The 24391-nt window shown below is 46.1% G+C and overlaps 1 protein-coding gene across 1 annotated transcript in view; it reads right to left on the bottom strand.

The window, feature by feature from the left end:
• The window catches only part of Gldn (gliomedin), a 41469-nt gene extending 21307 nt beyond the window's left edge, over positions 1–20162 (bottom strand). The window contains exons 1-2 of the mRNA XM_051156470.1: positions 19618–20162; positions 1320–1371 (exon numbers count right to left, since the gene is read on the bottom strand). Coding sequence (XP_051012427.1) covers positions 1320–1371; positions 19618–19980 — 415 coding nt within the window. The 5' untranslated portion in view covers positions 19981–20162. The remainder of the gene's footprint in view (positions 1–1319; positions 1372–19617) is intronic.
• Positions 20163–24391: the final 4229 nt, after the last annotated feature.

Raw genomic sequence — 24391 nt, 5'->3', positions numbered from 1 at the left:
GCCTGGGAGTTGAGGTTCTGCCTTTATTTCCTCACTCACGTAAGCCACAATGTCATCCTTTTTGACAAAGTCACTCTCGAGGGAGGAGAGAAACTGAGGCAAATGTCGAGAAAGCTGGCCAGGTGCCTGACACCGAGGCACTGGTTCTGCAGGACCTCTTTACCCTGTGAGGTGCTTAGGTACTCCCACCAGCAGCTCCAGAGTCTCAGCAAAAGTCTTTGTCCTCGGGGTGTCGCAATCATCTTCTAGAGTCCACGGGAGAGTTCGTTCACTCCATCTCCCCCGTTTTGATGGAAATGTGTCAGGTTCTTTAGGGCAGGTAGAGTGTCCCTTGGCTTAGGAGGCAGTGAGGGTGACCCTTCTGATCCTGGGTTCTCCTTTGCCCATCACAGGACCTGTCACTAAGGGGGCATGTATGCATCTGTAAACCCAGTACCCAGGAGGCTGGCCAAGGAAGACAGTCACATGTCTGAGGCTAGGCTGGTCTACGTAGCCAGAGCCTATCTTAAAAACAAACAAAATCAACCTCCCTCCCCTCAACAAAACAAAACACCCACACATAACATCTTTTCCATGTGTCTTCGCACCACTGAAAAACGAGCATAAGGTGTATGGCCGGACTTTAAGCCCACCTCGCACATGGAACCCAGCACAAGAGACGGTTCATAGAAGAGGCTCAGCAGACCCTGTGCCTGTGTTACGAGCCCGATGCCCTGAATTTGATCTTCAGATTCTACATAAAGGTGGAAGGACAGAACCAACTCTGTACAGTTGTCCTCTGACCCCTGGATGGCATGCGCACGTCCCACTCCCCACGTCCCACTCCCCACATCACACACAGACACAAAGGTAACGAATGTCTGGACCTGTCAGCTTATGCTGCACATCTGCTACAGGAAGATGATTACATCTGCCGCACATGCTGCTTCTCAAAGAAGGGAGCTCTGCTGTACGGTGAGTTTCCCTTCTTTATTTTCCCTTTAAAGCTAGTGGTTGAAGAAAACATCCTCGGACCTAGTTTAGGGTCACACACATTTCTAATTACGCAAGGCCTGGTTATTTTCCATGGCTACATTTCTGTGACAATACCAGAAAAGAATACTTTCATAATCATATTACAATTGGTTTCATTGCTATTAAAAACATCTGGCAAAAGAAAGAAGATGCTTTTTTCTTTTTTCTTTCTTTCTTTTTTTTTGTTTTTTTTGTTTTTTTGTTTTTTTGTAGCTAAGTGGCCCTAGGTGTGCTTTCTGCCCCTGGCTCTTTGGCTAGGCCCAGTGCTGCTAGACATAGCTTTCTGGTGAGCAGCAGAAACCTACCTGTAAGGCAGATGCCCTTGGTACTGTTGCACAGCTCCACAATCACGCGAATCTGTGGAAAGAGAAGGTGATTAGTAGCAAACAGTAGGCAGTGGGCTTGGGCGATGTCATTTATTCAGACAATCAGGAAGCGTCTTGAAAAAGCCACTAAGTAACTTCAGGGCAGCATGCACATGTCTGAGGAAAACAAGTAACGAAGGAATGCTGAAAGCAGGAGGAATAGTCTTCCCCAGGGAGAGCACACCACCTGGATATACGATTCCAAATGGTCAGCCCTAAGACACACACACACACACACACACACACACACACACACACACACACTGAAGAGCCAAGCATGCTGGTGCAGGCCATTAATCTCAACCATTCTAGAGGCTGAAGCAAGAGAATGGCAGATCCAAGACTTTGGGCTACAGAGTGAGTTCAAGGTATGTGGAGACCCTGCCTTTAAAGTTAAAGAGCTAAGGATTCAGCTCAGTGGTCGAGTCCTTGCCTAGCTTGCATGAGGCCCCACAGTCAGTCTTTACTAGAACATCAAACCACACAGAAATTTTTTTAAAGACCTGTGTATAATTGGAGTGCTGGTTTGACTTCCTTCCGCTTCTGGGATGACAGAAGGAACCCTGCAGAATGTCCCAATCCAGCTTTCATCATGATAATGAGCAGACTTCCGCCGGGCGTGGTGGCGCACGCCTTTAATCCCAGCACTCGGAAGGCAGAGGCAGGTGGATCGCTGTGAGTTCGAGGCCAGCCTGGTCTACAAAGCGAGTCCAGGACAGCCAAGGCTACAAAGAGAAACCCTGTCCCGAAAAACAAAACAAAACAATAAAAAAAAAAAAAAATGAGTAGACTCCCAATATGTGAAAGGCTTGTTATGCGAGCCTGATAAAGCGCTTAGTGTGGAGGAGCAAGGAACGCGTTCTCACAGGCCAGGGCCAGTAAGCACTGGGGAAGAGGTGGGTTTATACTTTCAATCAGCTAGTAATCCAACAACCCACTGCGAGGGGTGCGCTCACTCAGTCCCTAGCACACGGAAAGTACTCGTGGCTGGCTGTGTTCCTCAGACCGCTGGGCGCTGTTGTGTCACAGGATAACTGCCTGTCATGTCACAATCACTATCACAAAGGACGAGCTGATGTCAGCTCCTCCGTGCACTGCTCTCCTCTCGTTCTCAGCACCGATCCCCAGAACCAAGCGTGATGATCCGAGATCCACAGTTCAATGTATTGAAAGGTAAATGATAAAATGTGAGGGCAGGACAGTGTTAGAATAGGTTTCTGTTTATATAAAGCAGTAGTGCACAGACAAAAGCTTGTGCATGATTCTACACTGGTAAGTGTAAGACACTACAGAACAACAACAACAACAACAACAACAAAAAAAAACTCAAAAACAAATAACCAAACTGAAGCAAAACAAAAATCATATGGGATCGAGTTGGAGGACCAGGGTAGAAGAAACTGCATTAAGCTCAATATGTCATTTCATTCTTTTCTTCACTGATTGCTCTTTCATTTAAATTACCCTTTTTAAAAAAGATAGTGGTTTGTGCTGGAAGGAAGGCTCAGTGGCTACAAGCATCTGCTGCTCCTGCAAGGACTGGAATTGTTTTCACCTGCATGTCCAGCAGCTGGATGGCCTGCGGTCCAGCTCTGGGGCATTCAAAGTCAATCTTCTGACTCTGCAGGCATCTGGACTTGGGTGCACATACGCACACAGACATTTAACTAAGTAAAAAAAAAAAAAAAAAAAAAAAAAAATTTTTTTAAAAAGGTCATGTTTTGACGTGAAGAAAGGTGATTTAGTTTCTTGTGCTGGGTGGATCCAGAGGGAAACTCATCCTGTATTTTTTTTATGCCAACAATATTTGTTGAGTACTGCAGAAAGAGATTTTTGAGTTACAAAATGCACATCACACACATCTAAACAAACATAGTGAAACTATGCAGAAAATACACGTAGTGAGGCCTCTTTATCTGGGAGTCTGCACTCCTAGATTTCAACCAACTACAGGCTGAGAAAAATCATGTTTGTGCTGGGAGTGGTGTCACACGCCTTTAGTCCTAGCACTCGGGAGGCAGAAGCAGGTGGATTGCTGTGAGTTCGAGGCCAGCCTGGTCTACAATGGGAGTCCAGGACAGCCAAGACTACACAGAGAAACCCTGTCTCGAAAAATCCAAAACCAAAAAGCAAAACAGAAGAATCACGTTTGTACTGAATATGTGCCGACTTCTTCTTTTGTCATCCTCTGGATGACACCTTACCACTGTTTTTGTGCACAGCATTTATACTGTATTAGGTAATGCAAGCAATTTAGAGGTGATTTAACATAGACAAGATGACGTGAACAGGTTACATTCGAATACTACACTGTTTTTATATAAAGAGATTTGAGCACCCTAGGAATTTGATACCTAAGAAGAGTCCTAGAATGACCCGCCCTTTCCCTCCATGGATGCAATGCTGGGGAGTAGGAAGTGACATCGTCTACCTCAGGTTAAGATCCAGAAACTAAGCAATACCTTGTAAATGCCTCAGGTGCCCCTGCTGCCCAGCAACTCTCTGAACTGAAGCATACTGGGCACTGCTCATTTCTAATGGTGCCCCTGTCTGTTCAAGGGCACCCAGTCTGCTGGGGCGGGGGTGGGGGAATGAGGCTCAACTCCAGGCCCACTGTACTCTGTAATGGCTTTGATAATTATCTTAACATGACCAGGCTCCCCCCTCCTCAAATGGATTCGCTGCATTTTAGTTATTTTTGTAAACGAATGTAATCAACTGCACCGTGACAGAAATTTATTGTCTTTAAAAAATATATAATTGCCCATTGAGAGGACCAGAAAAGACTTCACAATGACTCATTTGTTGCCTGGGGATCACAGCAGAAGCAATGGTTTGCCACAGCCGAGCATCAATAGGGAAAATGAGCCCTTCTTCCTGATGCTCATTACTGGTCTGGGACGGACACAGCTGGAAACTGTGGGGAGGGAGTTCTCATTTCCTGACCTGTTGGCTTCCTTTATCCACTGAGTATCAATTTTCATGTTTTATAGGAAATTATTTTAATCTTCCCAGAAATGCTCTCTTAATAAACTTAGGCACCATAAAAACTATATTCGAAGTGAAACATTTCTGCATGAAAATGTGTGATCATAAAGCCAGAAGTGAGCACCCCACCCCACCAACCCCAGTCACAAGGATTAAGAACTTGGATGAAAAATCTAATATTTAGAGATCAAAGGTCACAAAAGCTAGACTGTCAGATTAAAGAGTCACTTTGGTATAGAAGGCTTCTTAGGTTTTGATTTAGGACTTGAGAGTTGTTGATGTACAAGAAGAGGCTTTTGCAGCCATTACCCTGGGGGGTGTGAGGCAGGCTCTGTCTATACAGTCTGTCTTCTTCTCCACAGAGGCCACTGCCCACCCCTGTCACACTTCTCTTTGCGCTGTGCCAGCCATACTGTCTTACCACAACTTTTTGGTGGCCTCACTGAAGGTTCCTGTCACCTTTCCCTAACTCCTAGATGAAAGGACCGACCCAGATACTCCTTTGGCCTTGCCTGGCTTTTATTTTATCTTGGTAGCACTTGCTATGATCCAGTGCTATGTTGCTTATTTATGAGGTTAGTCATCACGTGCTCCTGATAGGGAAAGGGTATAAGGCTTTCTGGACTGGAGTGCTCATTGCAACGTGGTTTGTGTGAGACAACCAACCGTAATATAACAGGTGTCATACTGATGGCCTGTTATAGGAAAAGCAGCGATGTGATGATCAGAACATACGTTCTGGAAAAGTGGCTTTGGCATACTGTTATGTAAGAGAAGCAAAGAACCCCCCCCCCCAAGCCATGCCATACCGCAGTGAGCCCCACCAGGGTATCTCTGAAGTTCTCCCATGTATACCTGCTCTTTGCTCAGGGTAACATTGTTTAAATGCCAATTGAGGGGCTGGAGATGTAGCGTAGTTGGCAGAATGCTTGCCCACTATGCAGGAGACCAGACTGGAGCACACCCCTAATCTCTGTCTCAACACCCCCAAATGGAAATAAAAAGCCACTAAATACAACTTAGTCCCATGTCTCTTAGACAAGGAACACTCTTTATGATTGCTCCTAATTGTGTAAATTACTATTACGAGTGTGTAAATGACCCCCAAAAACAAAAGCCCCCAGCATCTGGTAATTAGCCTGCCCTTATCAGATTCCTTGGGCTGGAGACAAAAGGCTACAACAATGAGTTGTTTCTAACTGGAGGTTCAAACCACAGATGTTGAAACGGCCTGCCACCTGGATGTCTGAAGTTGTGGACAAGGATTCTGGGCTTGGCTGAGAAAGGCAGGCTCTTCCACGTGGCCACTGTGTGAAGAAAACTTGCAATCCCAGTGGAAGCATGCAGTCTGCCTTTGTTAAAAAGTTAAAAATGAGAGAGAGAGAGAGAGAGAGAGAGAGAGAGAGAGAGAGAGAGAGAGAGAAAGTGAAACTCAAGGCCAGCCACCTAACTGAAACTTAAATCTTCCTGACTTCTTCCTCCTCAAACCTAGCTTTAAACATTGAATACAGAGTGTACCCTGTCCTTGGCAGCAGGAGTCAATGAAATTAAACAAAGCAGCTGTAGATAACTCAGTTTAAAGAGCTTCTTGCGCCTTGGAAGAGAATGTGTGACTGTGTGTGGTAGCACACACCTGTAACCCCAGCATGAGGGAGGTGGAACACACACACACACACACACACACACACACACACACACACACACACACACACACACACGAGGTGTAGGGGGTAATGAAAAAAGTCAGACTATTTCTTTATGTTTTAAAACTGTGGTAAGACTGAGGTAAAGTTGAGACTGTGGTTTTTTGTTTTTTGTTTTTGTTTTTGTTTTTTTTTTGGTATAAAGTCTCTTAGCTTGTGAACTGGTTTCCATAGTCATAATACGCTCTTGGAATTCTGATCTGATCTGAGGGAGCCGGCCTCCGGCCTAAGGCTCAACAGTGCAACTCTGGAGGCGTGGTCCCAGCTCGTGCTGAGTCCTAGCCCTGTAAGAAAATCAGTGGAGCCCGGGCATTGGGCACTTGTCAGCTCAAATGAGCCTGCCCTGGTCATCTTCTTGTCATTCCTTCTGCCTGGAATCCTCCTCCTTTTCGGGCAGTGACATCTCAGCAGTGACATTACACCGTTACCCAGCTCCTTGGCTAGGCTCTTATTGACAGGGACTGCTTGACCAGTCCACGGGTATCCACATTAGCAGCACTGGAACAGTAGTGTGCTCATACAAGGGATTTGGGAAACACTTGCTCAACTGGGGAAGGAATGTATTCATTCCTCAAGCACTTGGAGTAACATTGGTGCCGCCAGAGTTCAGGAAGTCGCACCCTAAAGCCTGGCCTTTGGTCAAAACTGAGCATTGTATTTCTGTTTTTGTTTGTTTGGTTTGGTTTTTGAGACAGGGTTTCTCTGTTTAGGCTTGGCTGTCCTGGACTCGCTGCGTAGACCAGGCTGTCCTCAAACTCACAGAGATTTGCCTGCCGCTGCCTCCCGAGCGCTGGGATTAAAGGCGTGCACCACCACACTCGGCCGACAATAATTATTTTAACTGCTTTTCACAGTTCAAAATCTCAGTGGTGTGTGCAGGAGTGCTTCAAGCCCAAGTACCGTGACAGAACATCTCTCCACATATGCCACACCCAAAAAAAAACCCCAGAAGGCCACTGAGTGTGAGATATCAAAAAACTGGCTAATCAGGAAACCAGGCGCCGTGGGAGGAAGAAGAAAATCATTCAAGTAGAAATGGAAAAAAAGAAGGGAAGAAAGAAAAAGAAAAGAAAAAAAAAAAAGAAAAATATTTCTAAAAACAACTATAAACCACAAACCAATAAATACATCCAACATGATTAATAAATACCAAACACAATTGTGAAGAAAAGACCACCAAGGTGCATCATAATAAAATTCAACAAATTCTTAAAGCGAGGCAGAGGGAAAGGCTACATTTCATATGGAGGAGCAAGCTGAAGATAACATTCTTCTCATCAGAAAATGCAAGTGAGATTCCAGTGGGGCCCACGCCTTTAATCCCAGCACGTGGGAGGCAGAGGCAGGTGGATCTCTTGAGTTCGAGGTCAGCCATATCTGCAGAGGGAGTTCAAGGACAGCCAAGGCTACACAGAGAAACCCGGTCTCAAAAAAAAAAAAAAAAAAAAAAAAAAAAAAAAAAAAAGAAGAAGAAGAAAGAAAGAAAACCCCTTTTTTTCCTCTTTCTCCTTCTCTGTTTGTGGTGGTGTTGTACGGGGAATGGGGGTGTTGAATCCACGGTGTGCTTCACAAGTACTCTGCTCTTAAGCTGTATTTACTTCTAGCATGCGCACCTTCCCCTCTCCAAACTCAAAGCAGTTTTGTAAAATGAAAATGAAAAAAAAAAAAAAAGTCTACTAAGGAAGAACACTGAAGAAGAAATAAATGAAGCTAAAATTTATTTTCCTTTTTTGGTTTTGTTTTTGTTTTTTCCAGACAGGGTTTCTGTGTGTAGCCTTGGCTGTCCTAGACTTGCTTTGTAGACCAGGCTGGTCTCGAACTCTCAGTGATCCATCTGCCTCTGCCTCCCAAGTGCTGGGATGAAAGGCATATGCCACCACACCGGGCTTATTTTCCTTTTAAATAAAGAGCCAAATAAAAAAATCTTGGACATATAGTGAGTTCCAAGAGGTGTCTGTGGTCCTGGCATGGATTATATAATTGAGCCCTTCTGTCAAATATTTCTGTTTTTGTCTTCAGAGCAGTGGTTCTCAACCTTCCTAATGATACAACCCTATAATACAGTTCCTCATGTTGTGGTGATACCCAGCCATAAAATTATGTTGTTGTTACTTTGTAGCTGTGGTTTTGCTTCTGTTATAAACCATAGTGTGATATCTGACATTAGGTCACACAGCTAGCCAGGCAGTCACATGGGAACCTGCCTTTTACTATCTAGATTTTGTGTGGTGTGTGCTGGGGATTGAACCTGGGGCATATGCATGTGTCTGTCAAGTCCACTTCCACTGAGATCATTTATATTTATTTATTTATTTTATTTAAATAATTTATTCAGATTACATCTTAAGAGATTATTTTATATTTGTAAGGATCTTTCTCATAGGAAAGACAGAGGCCCTCTGGGAACTGAGGCGGTCTCCTTTCCCTGAAAACTTCCTCATACAGGTTTCTCTTTTATTTTATTTTATTTTATTTCAGGTCTCATTCAACTGGCAAGCATACCCAGAATCCTCCCGTTTCTGAACTAGCCCACTTGCATCCCTTTTCATTTGTCTTTGATCCCTCCCAAACCCCTGACTAGATCTGGAGAAGTGACTCTTTCTCCTTCTGTTCAGCCACCAATTTCAATACACCCCTTTCTCTCAGTATCTCTAATTCTACCACCCCAATCACACAGGAGTCCTCTCTTGCCTAAGTTAATGTAATAACTTCCTAGCTTTCTTCTTGTTTCAAGCCTATACCCACACCTCTGGCTACAGCGTCTCTTTTCCTGGGAAGCCATCTTCCTTAGGACTTTCACTGATAAAGAGGCCCCACTAGCCCCCAGACACTCACCAGCTTTATTATTATTATTGTTGTTGTTGTTGTTGCTGTAAAATTTATTTTTTAGTTTTTCGAGACAGGGTTTCTCTGTGTAATAGCCTTGGCTGTCCTGCAACTTTCTTTGTAGACCAGGCTGGCCTTGAACTCAGAGATCCACCTGCCTCTGCCTTCCCAGTGCTGAGACAAAAGGGATGTACCACCATGCTGGGTGGTGAACTCATTCTTTTTTTTTTTTTTTTTTTTTTGACACAGGGTTTGTCTGTGTAGCCTTGGCTGCCCCGGGTCCTGGACTCACTTTGTAGACCAGGCTGGCCTTGAACTCACATCGATCCACCTGTCTCTGCCTCCCGAGTGCTGGGATTAAAGGTGTGCGCCACCACGCCCAGCTGAGTGAACTCATTTTTAAAAGTGCAAATCCAATGTTTCTTCTAGCCTAGACACCCAACCTAGATTCCATTTCTCCAGCTCAAGGGCTGCAGTTTAGGGAGGAATGGCCAGACTCCTTCTCTCTCACTCCCAGCCCTTAGACACTCCAGTCACCACCTGCACTTCAGACTCTCTGCCTTTCTTCCTGCCCAGGCTCATCAAACCATCCTTCCGTGACAGCAGTGATTTCTTCAGTGTTAGAGATTAAACTTGGGGCCCCTGCACAGCCCGGTGAGGACTCTGTCACCAGCTACATGCCCAGCCACTGAGCTTCTCTGTTGCCGATGGGCCCCCTTCTCATCACATGACTACAAAACATTTTTTTTTTTTTCCGCCGAGCAGTGGTGGCGCACCCCTTTAATCCTAGCACTGGCACTCGGGAGGCAGAAGCAGGCGGATCGCTGTGAGTTCCAGACCAGCCTGGTCTACAAAATGAGTCTAGGACAGCCAGGACTACAAGAGAAACCTTGTCTCAAAAAAAACAAAACAAACAAACAAAAAAATTATTTTCAAAGATCTTCTTGTTCAGAGATTTTGATACCAGTGTTCTTAAAAGGGAAAGGGTATTTTTCTCGCTTCTAATGAATGAGATTCTAGACTGTTCCCATCACCTGCTGATGAGTTACTGCAAACAAACTGTGGAAGTGCTTTGCAGCCCCTGCCCAGCATTGTACCTTGGGCACAGTTACCCATAACTCAGTCCTAGCCCTCCCCAGTTCTTAGCTTGGAGCTCCCAAAATTGCCAGCAGTTCAGCAAACACAGGAAACTTTATGAGTGGCAAATGAAGGGATTGCTGGGTTGAATTCAGAACAAACTTCACAAATTGCATTTTGAATGATCTTCAGCTGGTCTTTTTGTTTTAACTCTACCTTTCAGTAAAGAAAATTGCGTCCTGAACTTCAGTTAAACTGGAAGCAAATTATATCTATTTAAGACACAGAGCTGTTAAAAACTCAACGAGCTACATAAAAGCAACTAATGAGCTTGGGAAAATGTTCTTTTTGTGGCAGAATCACAACCTAAGAGCTTCAGCTTCTTTCACACAACCCGACCTTTAGTCTGCAGATAAAATGCATGTAAATTAAGCTTGAATGTCAACTTGATTTAGCCAAGGATTCTTGTTTGATGATGGGGGTGGTGTAGGGACATTGAGGAATGTAGAAAGGAAAAAAAAATAAGTCTCTGAGTTAAAGACAATTTTTTTAAACTACATAAGTGTTTTGTCTCAATGACTATTGTTCTGTTGACTCCCACCTTAGTAACCAATTATATCCTAGGGTACACAAGACCCCCCCCCCAAAAGAAGTTATTCTTCTTTTTTAGAAGTACATATTGCACCGGCCTGGTGGCCCATGCTAGTAATCCCCAGCACTCAGGGAGGCAGAGGCAGGTGGATTGATGTGAGTTCGAGGCCAGCCTGGTCTACAAAGCGAGTCCAGGACAGCCAAGGCTAACACAGAGAAACCCTGTCTCGAAAAACCAACCAACCAACAAACAAACCACAAAACAACAAAAATCCCGTAGAGGAGAAGAACAGGAAAGGTAGCAGTGGCTTTCAGAGGTGCCCCACCTGTCACTGCTTCATACAGAAAGGTGGGGAGCCAGGAAGTCCTGCAACTTGAAGTCTGTCTTGCTGCCATACGAAGGTTATTTCTGATTTGCTATTTACTTGTTTGCTTGTTTTTGGTGGTGCTGGCGATGAGGCAAACCCTCTATCATTTAGCTACGTCGTCCCCTTGTCCCTGTTTTGCTGAGTGACATGCAGAGTTAGATTGTTTTGAGGCTAATCCAAGCTTCTAGAGGCCACATGGTTCCCCAAGGTAGACTATAGACACCGGGAGTGCTGAAGGCACTTGGGAGCAAACAGTAAACTCAGAGTTCAGGGCAAGAGGTCTCCCAGTTAGCTAAGGCTTTGGGTGTTTTTCTAACTCCTGCCTCCCAGCTGTTATGCTGAAGCAAGGTGATAGTATGAGAAAATAATAGGAGCCAGTGGGGTGGACATGGTGGACACCAAAGCAAAGCCTTCAAGAGTGAGGTTAATGTCCTTATAAAATATAATGGGTGTTTTGTTTTGTTTGAGACAGAATCTCACCATGTAGCCCTGGACGTCCTGGAACCCTCCCTGTAGACCAGGCTCATCACCAACTCCTAGAGATCCATGTGCTTCTGCCTCCTGAGTGATAGAATTAAAGGTGTGTGCCACCACATTCAGCAATGGTACAAAATGAAGACTCAGAGCCAGGCTTGGTGGCGTACGCCTTTAATCCCAACACTTGGGAGGCAGAGGCAGGCAGATCGCTGTGAGTTCGAGGCCAGCCTGGTCTACAAAGCAAGTCTAGGACAGCCAAGGCTACATAGAGAAACCCTGTCTCAAAAAACCAAAATAATGATGATGATGATAATAATAATAATTTTAATTTAAAAAATAAAGCAAAATGAAGAATCAGAAAGCTGTCTTATTTCTTCTGTCTTTAAAGGGCATTGCAGTATGGTCTACTAGACACTGAATATGCTGCACAAAGAACCTACACTTCCCAACTACTTGGGGTTGTGAAAAGTAAAATTCTGTTGTTTAAGAGAACCCAGTTTCAGGCAGAGACAGGTGGCTCTCTGGTCTACAAAGTGAGTCCAGGACTGCCAAAGCTACACAGAGAAACCCTGTCTTGAAAAACCAAGCATGCAAGCTGGGTGTGGTGGCATATGCCTTTAATTCCAGCACTCAGGAGGCAGAGGCAGGCGGATTGTTGTGAGTTCAAGACCAGCCTGGTCTACACAAGTGAGTCCAGGACAGCCAAGGCTATATAGAGAAACCCTGTCTCGAAAAACCTAAAAAAAAAAAAAGAAAAAAAAAAAAAGAAAAAGAAAAAGAAAAAAGAAAAATCAAGCATGCAAGCAAGCAAGCAAGCAAATAAACAAAAAGAACCCAGTTTTAGCCAGGCCGTGGTGCATAGCTTTAATCTCAGCGACAGGCAGATCTCTGTGAGTTCAAGGCCAGCCTAGTCTACAGAGTGAGTTCCAGGACAGGCAGGGCTACACAGAGAAACCATGTCTTGAAAAAAAAAAAAAAAACCAGACTGGAGAGATGGCTCAGAAGTTAAGAGCAGTGGCTGCTCTTCCAAAGGTCCTGAGTTCAATTCCCACATGGTGGGTCAAAATCACCTATAATGAGATCTTCTGGTCTGCAGGTGTACATTATGTATACATAATAATTAAATAAATTAAAAAAGAAAAAAAAACCAAAACCCAAAACCCAAACCAAAAGAACCCACAACACGGTTTCCAGTATATTGTCACAGGAGCCTCAGTAGACTAAAGTAGTGCCCCCCCCCCTTTTTTTTCTTGTTTGAGTTTCTGGGAATAGAGTTGCATATAGTGGCTTTTCACATGCTTGGCATGAGCTCTACCACTGAATTTCATGCCCAGCCCAGAGATTGAAAAATACCAGTAATGAGCCAGGCGGTGGTGGTGCTCGCCTTTAATCTCAACACTCAAGGAGGCAGAGGCAGGAGTATCTCTGTAAGTTTAAGACCAGCCTGATCTACAAAGGGAGTCCAAGACAGCCAAAGTTACACAAAGAAACTCTGTCTCTTTTCTTTTTGGGTTTTCAAGATAAGGTTTCTCTGTGTAGCCTTGGCTGTCCTGGACCCTTTGTAGACCAGGCTGGCCTCGAACTCCCTCCGAGTGCTGGGATTAAAGGCGTGAGCCACCACACCCAGCTGAGAAACCTTGTCTTGAAAAAACAATAAACAAAACAAGACAACACAACAGCAAATAGCAATAATGACTACTTACTGAAGACCCGACTTGGACACTACATAATATACTCTTTATATTAACTTCAGAATTTCTAGAAACTGCATAAGACAGGCATTCCAGATGAGAACACTGAGGCTTGGAGAAGTTAAAGATGCCTAGGGTCACACAGCTACCCAGCCAAGAATCCATTTGACTTGCGTGTCTTCAAGATCATTCAGGCTTACAGTTTGGGTAGGGACCCAACAATGAAGAAAGGCTGCTGTGTTATTCCAAATATGGATAGGTCCCTGGGGCCTCAAGGTCCTGGGACAATGGCGTTGGGAGGTTCTGAGGGCTGCAAATCCAGCCTTGGACAGTCAGGCATCCTCAGCCTGTCATGGAGTGTGGGTCCAGGTGGGCTGGTCTGCAGACAGGATGCCTCACTAGGGTGAAGAAGTACTTTTTAGGGCTTATGTGGCTTTGAGTTCCAAGACAAAAATCCATTAATTCTCAGCACGATCACAGTGATGGTTAGGGACTGGCAAGGAGGTGGTGGGGTGAGGACGGAGAGCAGATGATGGGTGGGCTCCGGAAGGCAGCGTCCTCTGGTCATAAGGTTCATCAGGCTTTCCTCCTACTGCCCTGCTGCTTTGGCTGGAAAGACACTAGACCAACCCAGAAGTGAGCTTTATTCATTTCCTTTTCATAGCTCTGTGGGAACATGGCTTTCTGCCACTCATTTGGCCAACACCATTTTCTTATTCTCATGGCTCCAGATGTGCAGTCCTGACCCACCATTTCTTCCATATGTGCTTAGATGACCGCGTCAATTTTTATATAGCTGCCCCACAGATGCTGTCAGCCGACCTCCTGCCACCAAACCCACAGATGCTCCAGTCTCTTGTGTAAGATGGCACAGTATGTTCTTTTTTCTTTTTCTTTTTCTTTTTTTCCTCTTGTACTCCTGACTGTCCTAGACTCTCTTTGTAGACCAGGCTGGCCTTGAATTCACAGCGATCTACCTGCCCCTGCCTCCCGAGTGCTGTGATTAAAGGCAGCATGCGCCACCATGCTCAGCTGGCACAGTATTTTCAGGTAAGGTGTGCATACCCTACTTGAAAACATGGCGAGGCAAATAGTGACAAGAAAAAAATCTACATATTTAATACAGGAACAATTATGGTGACAGGTACCTGAGAGGCAGAAGCAGATGGGGTCACAACGTTCAAGGCCATTCTCAGCTATGAAGTTGGAGACCAGCTTTTTTACATGATACATGTCTCAAAAAATAAAGTAAACAGGGCTGGAGAGACGGCTCAGTTGGTGATGTGATTGCTGAGCAAAAGGTGAGAATCTGAGTTTGAATCCTTATAAAAAGCTGGACATAGCAACATGCCTGTAATCCCAGCATGGTACATGCACACACACAGAGAAACACAGAGACACAGAATGAGGTGGAGGGTAACCAAGGCAGAGACAGACAGACCAACACACACACACACACACACACACACACACACACACACACAGAGAGAGAGAGAGAGAGAGAGAGAGAGAGAGAGAGAGAGAGAGACCGCCTCAATTATTTTTTATTTTTCAAGACAGGGTTTCTCTGTGTAGCCTTGGCTCTCCTGGACTCATGTTGTAGACCAGGCTGGCCTCTAACTCACAGCGATCCGCCTGCCTCTGCCTCCCGAGTGCTGGGATTAAAGGCGTGCGCCACCACTGCCCAGTTTATTTTATCATGTTTGATGTGTGCTGGATTGCATCTGTAGATGTGGATTTGATGGATATGGAAGAATGAAGTGTACCTTTCTTAGTGCCTAGGCAAAACTCAGGTATTCATGAAGAAGGGTCTGAAGGCTGTGGTGAAGGATCAGCTTGTTGACGTTAAAATACCAGTATGACTTAGTAATGTTTATTACTGGGTCTATAATTACTATTACGATAGTATTTTCAGGTGGATTTCTGAGTTGGAGACCAGCCTGGACTACAGAGCAAGTTTCAGGACAGCAAGGGCTACACAGAGAAACCCTGTCTCAAAAAAGGGGGGGGCGAATGCGTGGGTATTCTGGAGAGATGGCTCAGTGGTTAAGAGCGCCCTGCCTGCTCTTCCAAAGGTCCTGAGTTAATTCACAGCAACCACATGATGCCTCACAACTATCTGTAATGTGATCTGATGCCCTCTTCTGGTCTGCAGGTGTACATGCAGGCAGAGCACTGTAAACATAATAGTAAATAAATAAATCTTAAAAAAAAAAAAAAAAAAACCAACTGTCTGTAACTCCAGTTCCAGGGGATCCAACATCTTCACACAAATATACATGCAGGCAAAACACCAGTGCACATGAAATAAAAAATTTTAAATATGCAGAAAATTAAACATAGACCTAGATATGGTAGTCTCATTGCTTAGTAGGCTCGGGCAGATGGAGGGAGAGCTCTAGGCTAGCCTATGGCATGGTAAAGCCTGTCTGAAATATCAATCTCCTGTAGGTCTTAAGCACTATCAAATGTCCTTTGTAGTATGTGAACACTGTTTAATCAGATTTGTTCTCAGAAAATTATTTAGATTTACTTTTTTTTCCCCCAAGACAAGGTCTCTCTATTAGCCTTGGCTGTCCTGCACTCCCTTTGTAGACCAGGCTGGCCTTGAACTCACATCTCTGCCTGCCTCTGCCTCCCAAGTGCTGGGATTTTTTTTTTTTTTTTTGAGACAGGGTTTCTCGGTGTAGCCTTGGCTGACTTGGACTCACTTTATAGACTAGGCTGGCTTCAAACTCACAGAGATCCACCCACCTCTGCCTCCCAAGTGCTAGAATTAAAGGTGTGTGCCACCAACACCATCCAGCACTGGATTGATTTTAAAATAGAAAGGAAAAAAAGTGACTTTCTTGTTAGAGAGGTACTCAAATGTTTGAGTGATATCTTAGGTGTAGAAGTGTACCCAGAGCTAACAATCACTGTAGAGATACACTTACCAGCCTCTGAGCATTGCAGGTTTCCTATGCTACTTTGATGTTTTTATGAAAGTTCTTCTGGATGCCCTACATTTGGGGTCAGAGAAGATAGCAGAGCAAACTGAAAGTGTGTCAGTAAAGGTAAGATATAAAGAATAAGGAGGCAGGAGGAGAGGGAGGGGCATTTGGAGAGAAGGGGAGGGGGTCAGATTGATTCTTCTGGGAAAGAAGATGATTACAAAGGGTTGTGGGAAAGAGGGACAACAGTGTGCCCTACAGGAAGGGAGGAGATAGGCCAATGCTCCCCTCCCCGCCATGGTTTCCCAGACCCCTTGTCCTCTTTCTGGCCAGGCCAGTTGCTCCCCAAGCTTTGCCCACCATCACTCAACACTTTTCCTCCAAAATGTGCACTTGATTTTACAAAATTTTTAATATGCTTTTCTATGTCAAATTAGCTGTACTTCAGTGATAACTACTGATAAAAAAACCAAAACAATGGTGCACACCTTTCATCTCGGCACTCGGGAGGCAGAGGCAGGAGTATCACTGTGAGCTCGAGGCCAGTCTGGTCTACAAAGTGAGTCCAGGACAGGCAAGGATACACAGAGAAACCCTGTCTTGAAAAACCAAAACCAACCAACCAACCAAAAACCCAAACAAACAAACAAACAAACAGAATGTGCCAATCAGAACGCCCATGCTGACTGATGTACTTTTTGTTTCACCCAAAAGCACAGAAAAAAGCCACAAGAGAGCTCATCATGGATAAACAGACCATTCTAGAAGGTTTTTTTAAAATGCCGGCATTAATCTGCATAGAGCTTGCTCTTTGTTCTTAGACTCTAACATGGAGTCTCAGCGAGAGACCCTGCAGCATCATAATCTGATGCTATAGAAAAAGGCCCCAGGGATGCATGGGTATTTCAATCATAGTAGATACGTCTACCTCCATGATTTATTCTAGATCATTCTCTTAACTGTTAAGATTTCTTACGACTTAGCAAGTCTATTTAAGGTGCCCAGTGATTTTGTTGTTGTTGTTTTGTTTGTTTATTTATTTGTTTGTTTCGAGACAGGGTCTCTCTGGGTTAGCCTCGGCTGTTCTGGACTCCCTTTGTAGACCAGGCTGGCCTCCAACTCACAGTGATCTACCTGCCTCTGCCTCCCGAGTGCTGAGATTAAAGGTGTGCGCCACCATGCCCGGTCCCAGTGATTTTTTTTTTTTTTTTTAATAATTGGTTTCTTGTGGGGTTAATTCTCTGTTGTAAGAAAAGCAAAGAGTGAAGAAAAAATCTGCGAGGATGAAAAGCGCATTGCTATAATAAAACAACAAAGCATTTCAGCAGTGAAATTAGTTGTTTTGCTTAAAGCAAGACCAGATGGGGACTGAAAGCATTTAACCCAGCTGCCTGCCCATCCTTAGGAACTCTCCATCCCAGGCCACACTTCAGCCTGATCTAAACATCGATACGTTTTTTTAGGTTTCTCTGATGGCTCCAGTGTTCTTGGACCTCTTTACTCAGAACGTGGTGGCCCTCAGACCTGCAGCACTGGTATCAGTAGCCATTCAGAATTTCACACCTCAGACCAGCAGTGGCTCTCAACCTGGAGATCGTGACTTCATATCAGACTTTTACATTACAATTTGTAACAGCAGTAAAGTTACAGTTATGAATATGCATAATTTATAGTTCGGGGTCACCATACAGTGAAGAACTGTACTAAAGGGTCGTAGCATCAGGAAGGTTGAGACCCACTGTGTTATACCATCTGAATCAGATCCCGCACCGCACAGCACTCCCATGAGTCTTCTGTGCACGGCAAAGTTGCAGGTGCTCTTAGACACCCATGTCTCCTGGGCTATCTGCACAAAGACAACACCCATCAGTGTGATTGCTGCCTTCGGGTCTTGTTGCACCTCTCTTGGGTCACTACGCCTGCACTGCAGATGTGAGATCAGTGGGTGCCTCTAGCTGCAGTCTCTGCTCTCATCTGTGACTGCAGCAGGTGGCTGCGCCGCCAGGTCACCTGGAGTTAAATCTAGCTTTCAGGGCGACATGGAAATGAGGTCATTCTCTTAGATTAGTGACTGGATGGGCTGCAATTTGGATCCAAATCGTCTACCTTAAAAGCAGGATTAGAGGTATAAAGTGTTGGTTCTCAGATGGATTTCTCTTTGAAGGTTTTAAAAAACCCTTAAAATGCAGAATGAAGAGGCGAGAGAGTGCTCTAGAATTCCCCAAGCTACTCCTCTTTATCTTACAGAGGCTGTTTTTTTTTTTTTTTTTTTTTTTAAAGTTTTGCTTAGGCTTCATTTTTTAAAATGTTTACTTGAGTGAAAACCTGAAGCCAGAAATGGAAAACTCAGCCTTTCTCAGACTACGCATTTGAAGTGTGTCGTATGTGTAGTTTTAAAAGCCTTTAAGCTCACACATGATATCTGTAAAGTTTCTCTAATAACAGCCATGTTTTAGGTAGACTTCTCTCCCAACATGTTCTGGGCTTGGGGTGACAATTGAAAATGTTCTAATTATAAAGTGAAATAAGACCACAGCTGCTGTAGTGAATGAAAAGGGAGTGGGGCACGGAAAGGGGGACAGGAATGTGACCTAAATGTCCCTGTTGGGAACCACTGGATTTAAATCAACAAAAGCACAACACCTGAAAACTGGAATAAAGGATTGTTTTCTTTAAAAGTCTTTCCTTTAGGGTAGTGTTTCTTAAGTCTCAGGAAGGGAATGTGCGAGGGACAGCTTAGAAGGTGTAAAGAGGCCCAGAGGTGTTGTGACACATGCCTACAATTCTGGCACCAAGGAGTTGGAAGACCTGGAGTCCAAGGTCGCCCTTGGCTACACAGGCAGTTGAAGGCCGTCTTGGGTTACATGGAACTGTCGAAGGACGGAAGGAAGGAAAGAAGGATGATTTAAAAAACAAAAGATTAATGCTGGAGCCTTCCGTGGAAGCACACGGTTATGAGAGTGCTCACACACCAGCAATCTGGCTTTCCACTCTTCCGAGCTTGTGATGCAACCCACAGGCACCACATTAAGAACCTTGTCAGTCCATATTCGCACGCTAATAGAAGTTACACTACACCAGTTCCTCCCATTTGGAACGGCTTGAGAGAGAGAGCCAGGACCAACGTCCAGCATCCAGCTGGGCAGGTTGGTTGCAGTCTCACGGGGATGAACCCAGGCCAGATGGAAAGCCTGACCGCTAGCTTGTGCCAGGCAAAGGAATCCTTTGTTTAAGAAAAGTCACCTCTTTGTTTTCAGAGATTCTGCCACAGGGAGCTGCTGCTGTGGATCAGTTCACACCCAGAAGACTTGTGTCAAAAGTTGGGAAAGGCTCTTAATACTGCTCACGCCCCTCAGTTACCTACAGACTCAGAAGGTGTCAGATGTGAAGGCTTGCCCTGTCTAGAACCAGCAGATGAACAGACTGATCTCAAAAGAGTTACGCAGCTTGCCAGGATGACCTCCTTAGCCACATCTGCACGCAAGGTTCTTTCCCGCACCTTGCCCCTGGCCAGGGGATCCTAGCTCCCATCACCTCCCGCTGCCCGGCTTGACCGGGGCGGCACAGGACGAGCCCCTGCCTACCGGCACCATGGAGTAGGTCATCATCATCATCATGTCCTGGCTCTCGGCGCGGATGTGTGGCGCAGGCTCTCCGCTGTGGCTGCGCTTGTTGCGCGCTGCGCTTGTGGGGTCTTGGGGTGGTTCAAGGACCCGGCCCGGTGCACGACTCAATTCTGCCAGAAAGGCGCGTAGGGCGCTGTCTTCGCGCTGCTCCTGGCCGCATTGCGCCTCCAGCGCCCGCAGCGCCGCGCTCAGCCCGCGCCACTGGCACAGCACGAACACGGTGCCCGCGGCGTTCAGCGCGGACAGTAGCGCTACGGCCACCAGGGCGCCGCGCAGCCCCCAGCCTGTAGCCCCTTGGCCTCGCTCTGCGGCTGAGGTCATGTCTGCGTGCTCAGGCTGGACAACGTGAGGCAGCACTGGGCCTCCTTCCGCAGTGGCCCGTTTTATAGCCTCGCGCAAGCTGTGGGCTGGTGGCAGAGCCGTGAGTCAAGCTGCCTTTAGATCCGTCTGGCGAAGCGGGCTGGGGACAGTAGTGGTGGCGCCCCAGAAGCTCAGAGGGACAGGCAGGCGGGCAGCAAGGGGGTGAGAAGCCAGAGGAGACAAGTGCGGAGGAGGGGCGCCCAAGCAAATAGCAAACAGGCCTCCTCTCCTTTTCTTGCTGTTCTGCCCGTGGGCATTGCCAGGGCCCAGACAGGCATAGTCAGGGTCAGACTGAGGGGGAGGGCAGGAATTCTTAAAGCCTGAGAAGTTTCTAGATTCCACCCCCTTCTCCCTCCAGTCGTCTTTGGAGAAAACCCCTAAGCATGCCCAAAAGCACTATTCTTGGGAGGTCTGCTGCTTGGGCCCAGGCCTCGGCTGCTCATCACCCCTCCTCAAGGCCGCCATGTGGCCTCAGAAGACCCTGAGAGATCTTTCCCAACACACGGACAGCCAGCGAAAGACAGGGAACTAGTTGACATTCGGAGTGTAAAAAGCTACCCACCAGAGCCAGAAAAGCCAGGTCTCATCCCAAAGACGATGGCATCTAGGGCTAAGTTAAGAACTTTTCCTGAGACCCAAACCTGGGAGGCAGAAGAGTGATGAGGAAAAACGATTTTGGAGACCTGGTTCCAAAGCCAGCGGCCAGTGCCAGGCATCTGGGAGTGGTGTGGTTTCCTGTCGTGTGTCCTCACCCCGTCACCCCCACCCTCACCACCCCCCGCGTCCTGTGCTGGAGGTCAAAGCCAGAGTTTTGCAATTGCTGGGCAAGAGTCCTACTTCTGAGCACACAGGATTTCACTACATAGCTCCGGCTGGTCTCGAACTCACTCCTGCTTCAGCCTCGCGAGTGCAGGGACTACAGGCATGTTTCCCCTTTTATTTATTTATGACTTTATTTTATGTGTATGGGCATGCTGTCTGTGTATGTGTACTAGGTGTGTACACGGTGCTCACAGAGGCCAGAAAGAAGGCATCAGAGTTAAAGAGCTGTAAGCCTCCATGGAGGTGCTAGGAATTGAACCTAGGGTGCTTTGGGAGAGCAGCCAGTGCATTTAACCACAGATCCATTTCTCTGGTCCCTACCTGGGATATTCTAAGCAGATTCCTGAAGACGTATTGAAGTTCCTTCCAGCTGAAGAGCTGGAGAGCCTGGTCAGGACTGGAAACTGACTTAAGCTACAGTTACCTTTCCACAACAGCCTTCCTCTAAGCTCAGGTGACACGGTTCCATTCGCCGAAGCAGCAGGTTCGCAAGTTTGAGGCCAGGGTGGATGACAAAGTAATAGTGGGACCCCTGTCTCAAAGCCCATCCCCCCCAACAGCCACTATCAGAGCATCTTGAGAAGACCCTAGCTCTTTGCCAGCTTCTTTCAGGATGGCAGCACTTTCTGAGAAATCCAGGACTTTCAGGGGGACCTGGCCATATGGGAGGACTCAAGCAGAGGCCAACACTGCTGCCCCCACAGTCAGATAGCCCAAAGGGGCGGTGGCTCTCTGCTGTCAGGCCTCCCGGATCAGTCAAGGAGAAGGGCTCTTGGAGCTCTTCTGGCATGGGAGCGAGCCACAACTGTTTGAGCCAGTCCTGGGGGACAAACTGTAGAACGAAAGGGGTGGGGCAGGAGGACAAGGGAACAATGGAGCTTTGTAACTATCGCTAGAGCATTGCAGTCCAGTTCACGGTCAAAAGAGAGAATATGTGGGTGGGATCAGACTCATTTTCAGGGTGAACTATGACAAAGCCTTTGGAAAAGCACGAAACAACTGAAGCTCCGTCTTTTTCTTTCTTTTCTTTTCTTTTCTTTTTTTTTTTTTTTTTTTTTTTTTTTTGGAGACAGGGTCTTTCTGTGTAGCCTTGACTGTCCTGGACTCCCTTTGTAGACCAGGCTGGCCTTGAACTCACAGCGATCCACCTGCCTCTGCCTCCCAAATGCTGGGATTAAAGGCGTGCGCCACCACCGCCCGGCTCTGAAGCTCCATCTTAACCACAATCCTGAGTACCAGTTTAGAGCCCTGGGCTTCAGTAGAAACTCTGACCAACTTGAGTATTCTTAGAAGAACAGCTACACAAGATGGAGTTTAGAAAGCAGCAAGGGGGCCAGGCTGTGGTGGCACACGCCTTTAATCTCAGCACTCGGGAGGCTGAGGCAGGTGGATCGACGTGAGTTTGAGGCCAGCCTGGTCTAAAGAGGGAGTCCAGGACAGCCAAGGCTACACAGAGAAACCCTGTCTCAAAAAACCAAAAGAAAAAAAGAAAAAGAAAAAAAAAAAAAAAAAAAGAAAGAAAGAAAAGAAAAGAAAGAAAGTAGCAAGGGCCTGAATGTGATACCTGGGAGGGGACGTCAACCACACCGATACTTTGTCCAGTTCCTCCCATCTTGAGCATATTACATCCTGTGGGAAGAATTGCTGGGAATCCTTTCTTTTCTAGTGCATCCTAGGACTGAGCTGCAGAGAGGAAGCAGAGAGACAGAGTTGGCGCTCAGCACTGTAGGCTCTCTATTTAATCCAACAGCCCTTTACTGAATCCTTTACTGAGCGTCAGCCTCTGCGATGGTTATTGAGGACAGAGGAGTGCGCAAGGCAATCAGTGCAATCAGTGGGAATGCCATGGTTACTTCCAAGCTTTTCTGTATCCTAACATTCATTACAGCTATTATAGATGGCCTGTCGCCGCCATCAGCAACACAATATAAGAGGTTCCAGAGGTCAGGTGACACATCTGTCGGCCTCTGTGAATGCATGAGTGAAAGGTTTGTGAATGACATTTTTTCTTTTTTTCTTTTCTTTTCTTTCTTTCTTTTTTTTCTTTATTCTGTTTTTTTCCAAAACAGGGTTTCTCTTGTAATCCCAGCTGTCCTGGACCAGACTGGCCTCGAACTCACAGAGATCTATCTGCCTCTGCCTCCTGGGTGCTGGGATTAAAGGCGTGTGCCGCCACGCCCGGCTGTGAATGACATTTCCAAGGAGAACAGGTATGCACAGTGCTGGCGTATTAGTGTGAAGCATATTTCTTCTTTTAAGTCAGCATCACAGCTAGAGACAGAATGGAGATAAGATTCCTTAAGCCTAGAAGCTGCTACTCTTGGCGCTTGGGACTCAAAAGGCTTGTGGCAGGGCCACCTAATAGGACGAGGGGATGGGGCCTCTGGGCTGTTACACAGAAGGCAAGAGAGAGGTGGAAGAAGAGCAAAGGAAAGGCTGACCCTTTCTTATGAGGAACGTTCTTGGTCTTTCCAGGCACTTGAAAAGAGCAGATATGGTAACACCACCTGCCAGAGAGCTCAGTTCAACCATCTCTCACCTCATGGTGACTCTAGGCAGAAGCCTTGCCCTGTTCACTTTCTGTTTCCCTGTCTCCTGTCTCTGACCCTCTTACCACCAGAATGCCTCCCCAACACCTTTTCCTTCACCGGCCTGTTCCACGCTGCCATTCCCTCATTAAGCCTAGTCCTCTCTGCAGGCCCCACATGTCCTCCCTCTCCCTGACCTGTGCAAGCCTCATGGTTCAGTGACCATGAATGTGGGCTTAATCCCAGCATTCAGGAAGGCAGAGACGGGTAGATCTCTGGGTTCAAGGCCAGCCTGGTCTACAAAGCAAACCCAGGACAGTCAAGATTACAAGAAAAATCCTGTCTCAAAAAACTAAAAAAGAAAGGAAAGAAGGAAGGAAGGACTTTGAAACTACTTTTGAACTGTAACTTTAGATATCCTAACTAAACCTCTCTAAAGAGGTCATAACTAGGTAGGCATGGTGGCGCACGCCTTTAATCCCAGCACTCGGGAAGCAGAGGCAGGTGGATCATTGTTAGTTTGAGGCCAGCTTGGTCTACAAACTGAGTCCAGGACAGCCAAGGCTACACAGAGAAACCCTGTCTCAAAACACTATAAACAAATAAAAAGATTTCCTGAAAAAGTGCTTGTAAAATCCTTGGCTTATGGCGACTTCTGTTTAGTGTTGTTGCTGTGGGATGTGTAGACTCGTGCACACAGGGCTCTCTGTTGTTGAGCTGTGCCCTAGTCTTTTAGTTGCATTACGATTTGCTCAAGGTAGGCAGTCCTCATCACTTGTCTCTCACAGCTCAGATTTGTGCTAAGTAGGAATGTGCTGATGCTTCCTGAGACCTGCACATTTACAATTCTTATAGTTTTAAATTGTATTTATTTCATGTGTGTGTGTGTGTGTGTGTGTGTGTGTGTGTGTGTGTGTGTGTGTATACCTGTGTCCTACCATGTATATGGAAGTCAGAGGACAGCTTGGCTCTTTCCTTCTAGCTTGTGGGTCTGAGGAATGGAACTCAGGTTGTCAGGCCTG

The sequence above is a fragment of the Acomys russatus genome, chromosome 14 (assembly GCF_903995435.1).
Source record: "Acomys russatus chromosome 14, mAcoRus1.1, whole genome shotgun sequence".
NCBI classification, from domain to species: Eukaryota; Metazoa; Chordata; class Mammalia; order Rodentia; family Muridae; genus Acomys; species Acomys russatus.
The sequence above is the reverse complement of the archived record's forward strand: the minus strand, read 5'-3'. Positions and strand labels throughout refer to the sequence as shown.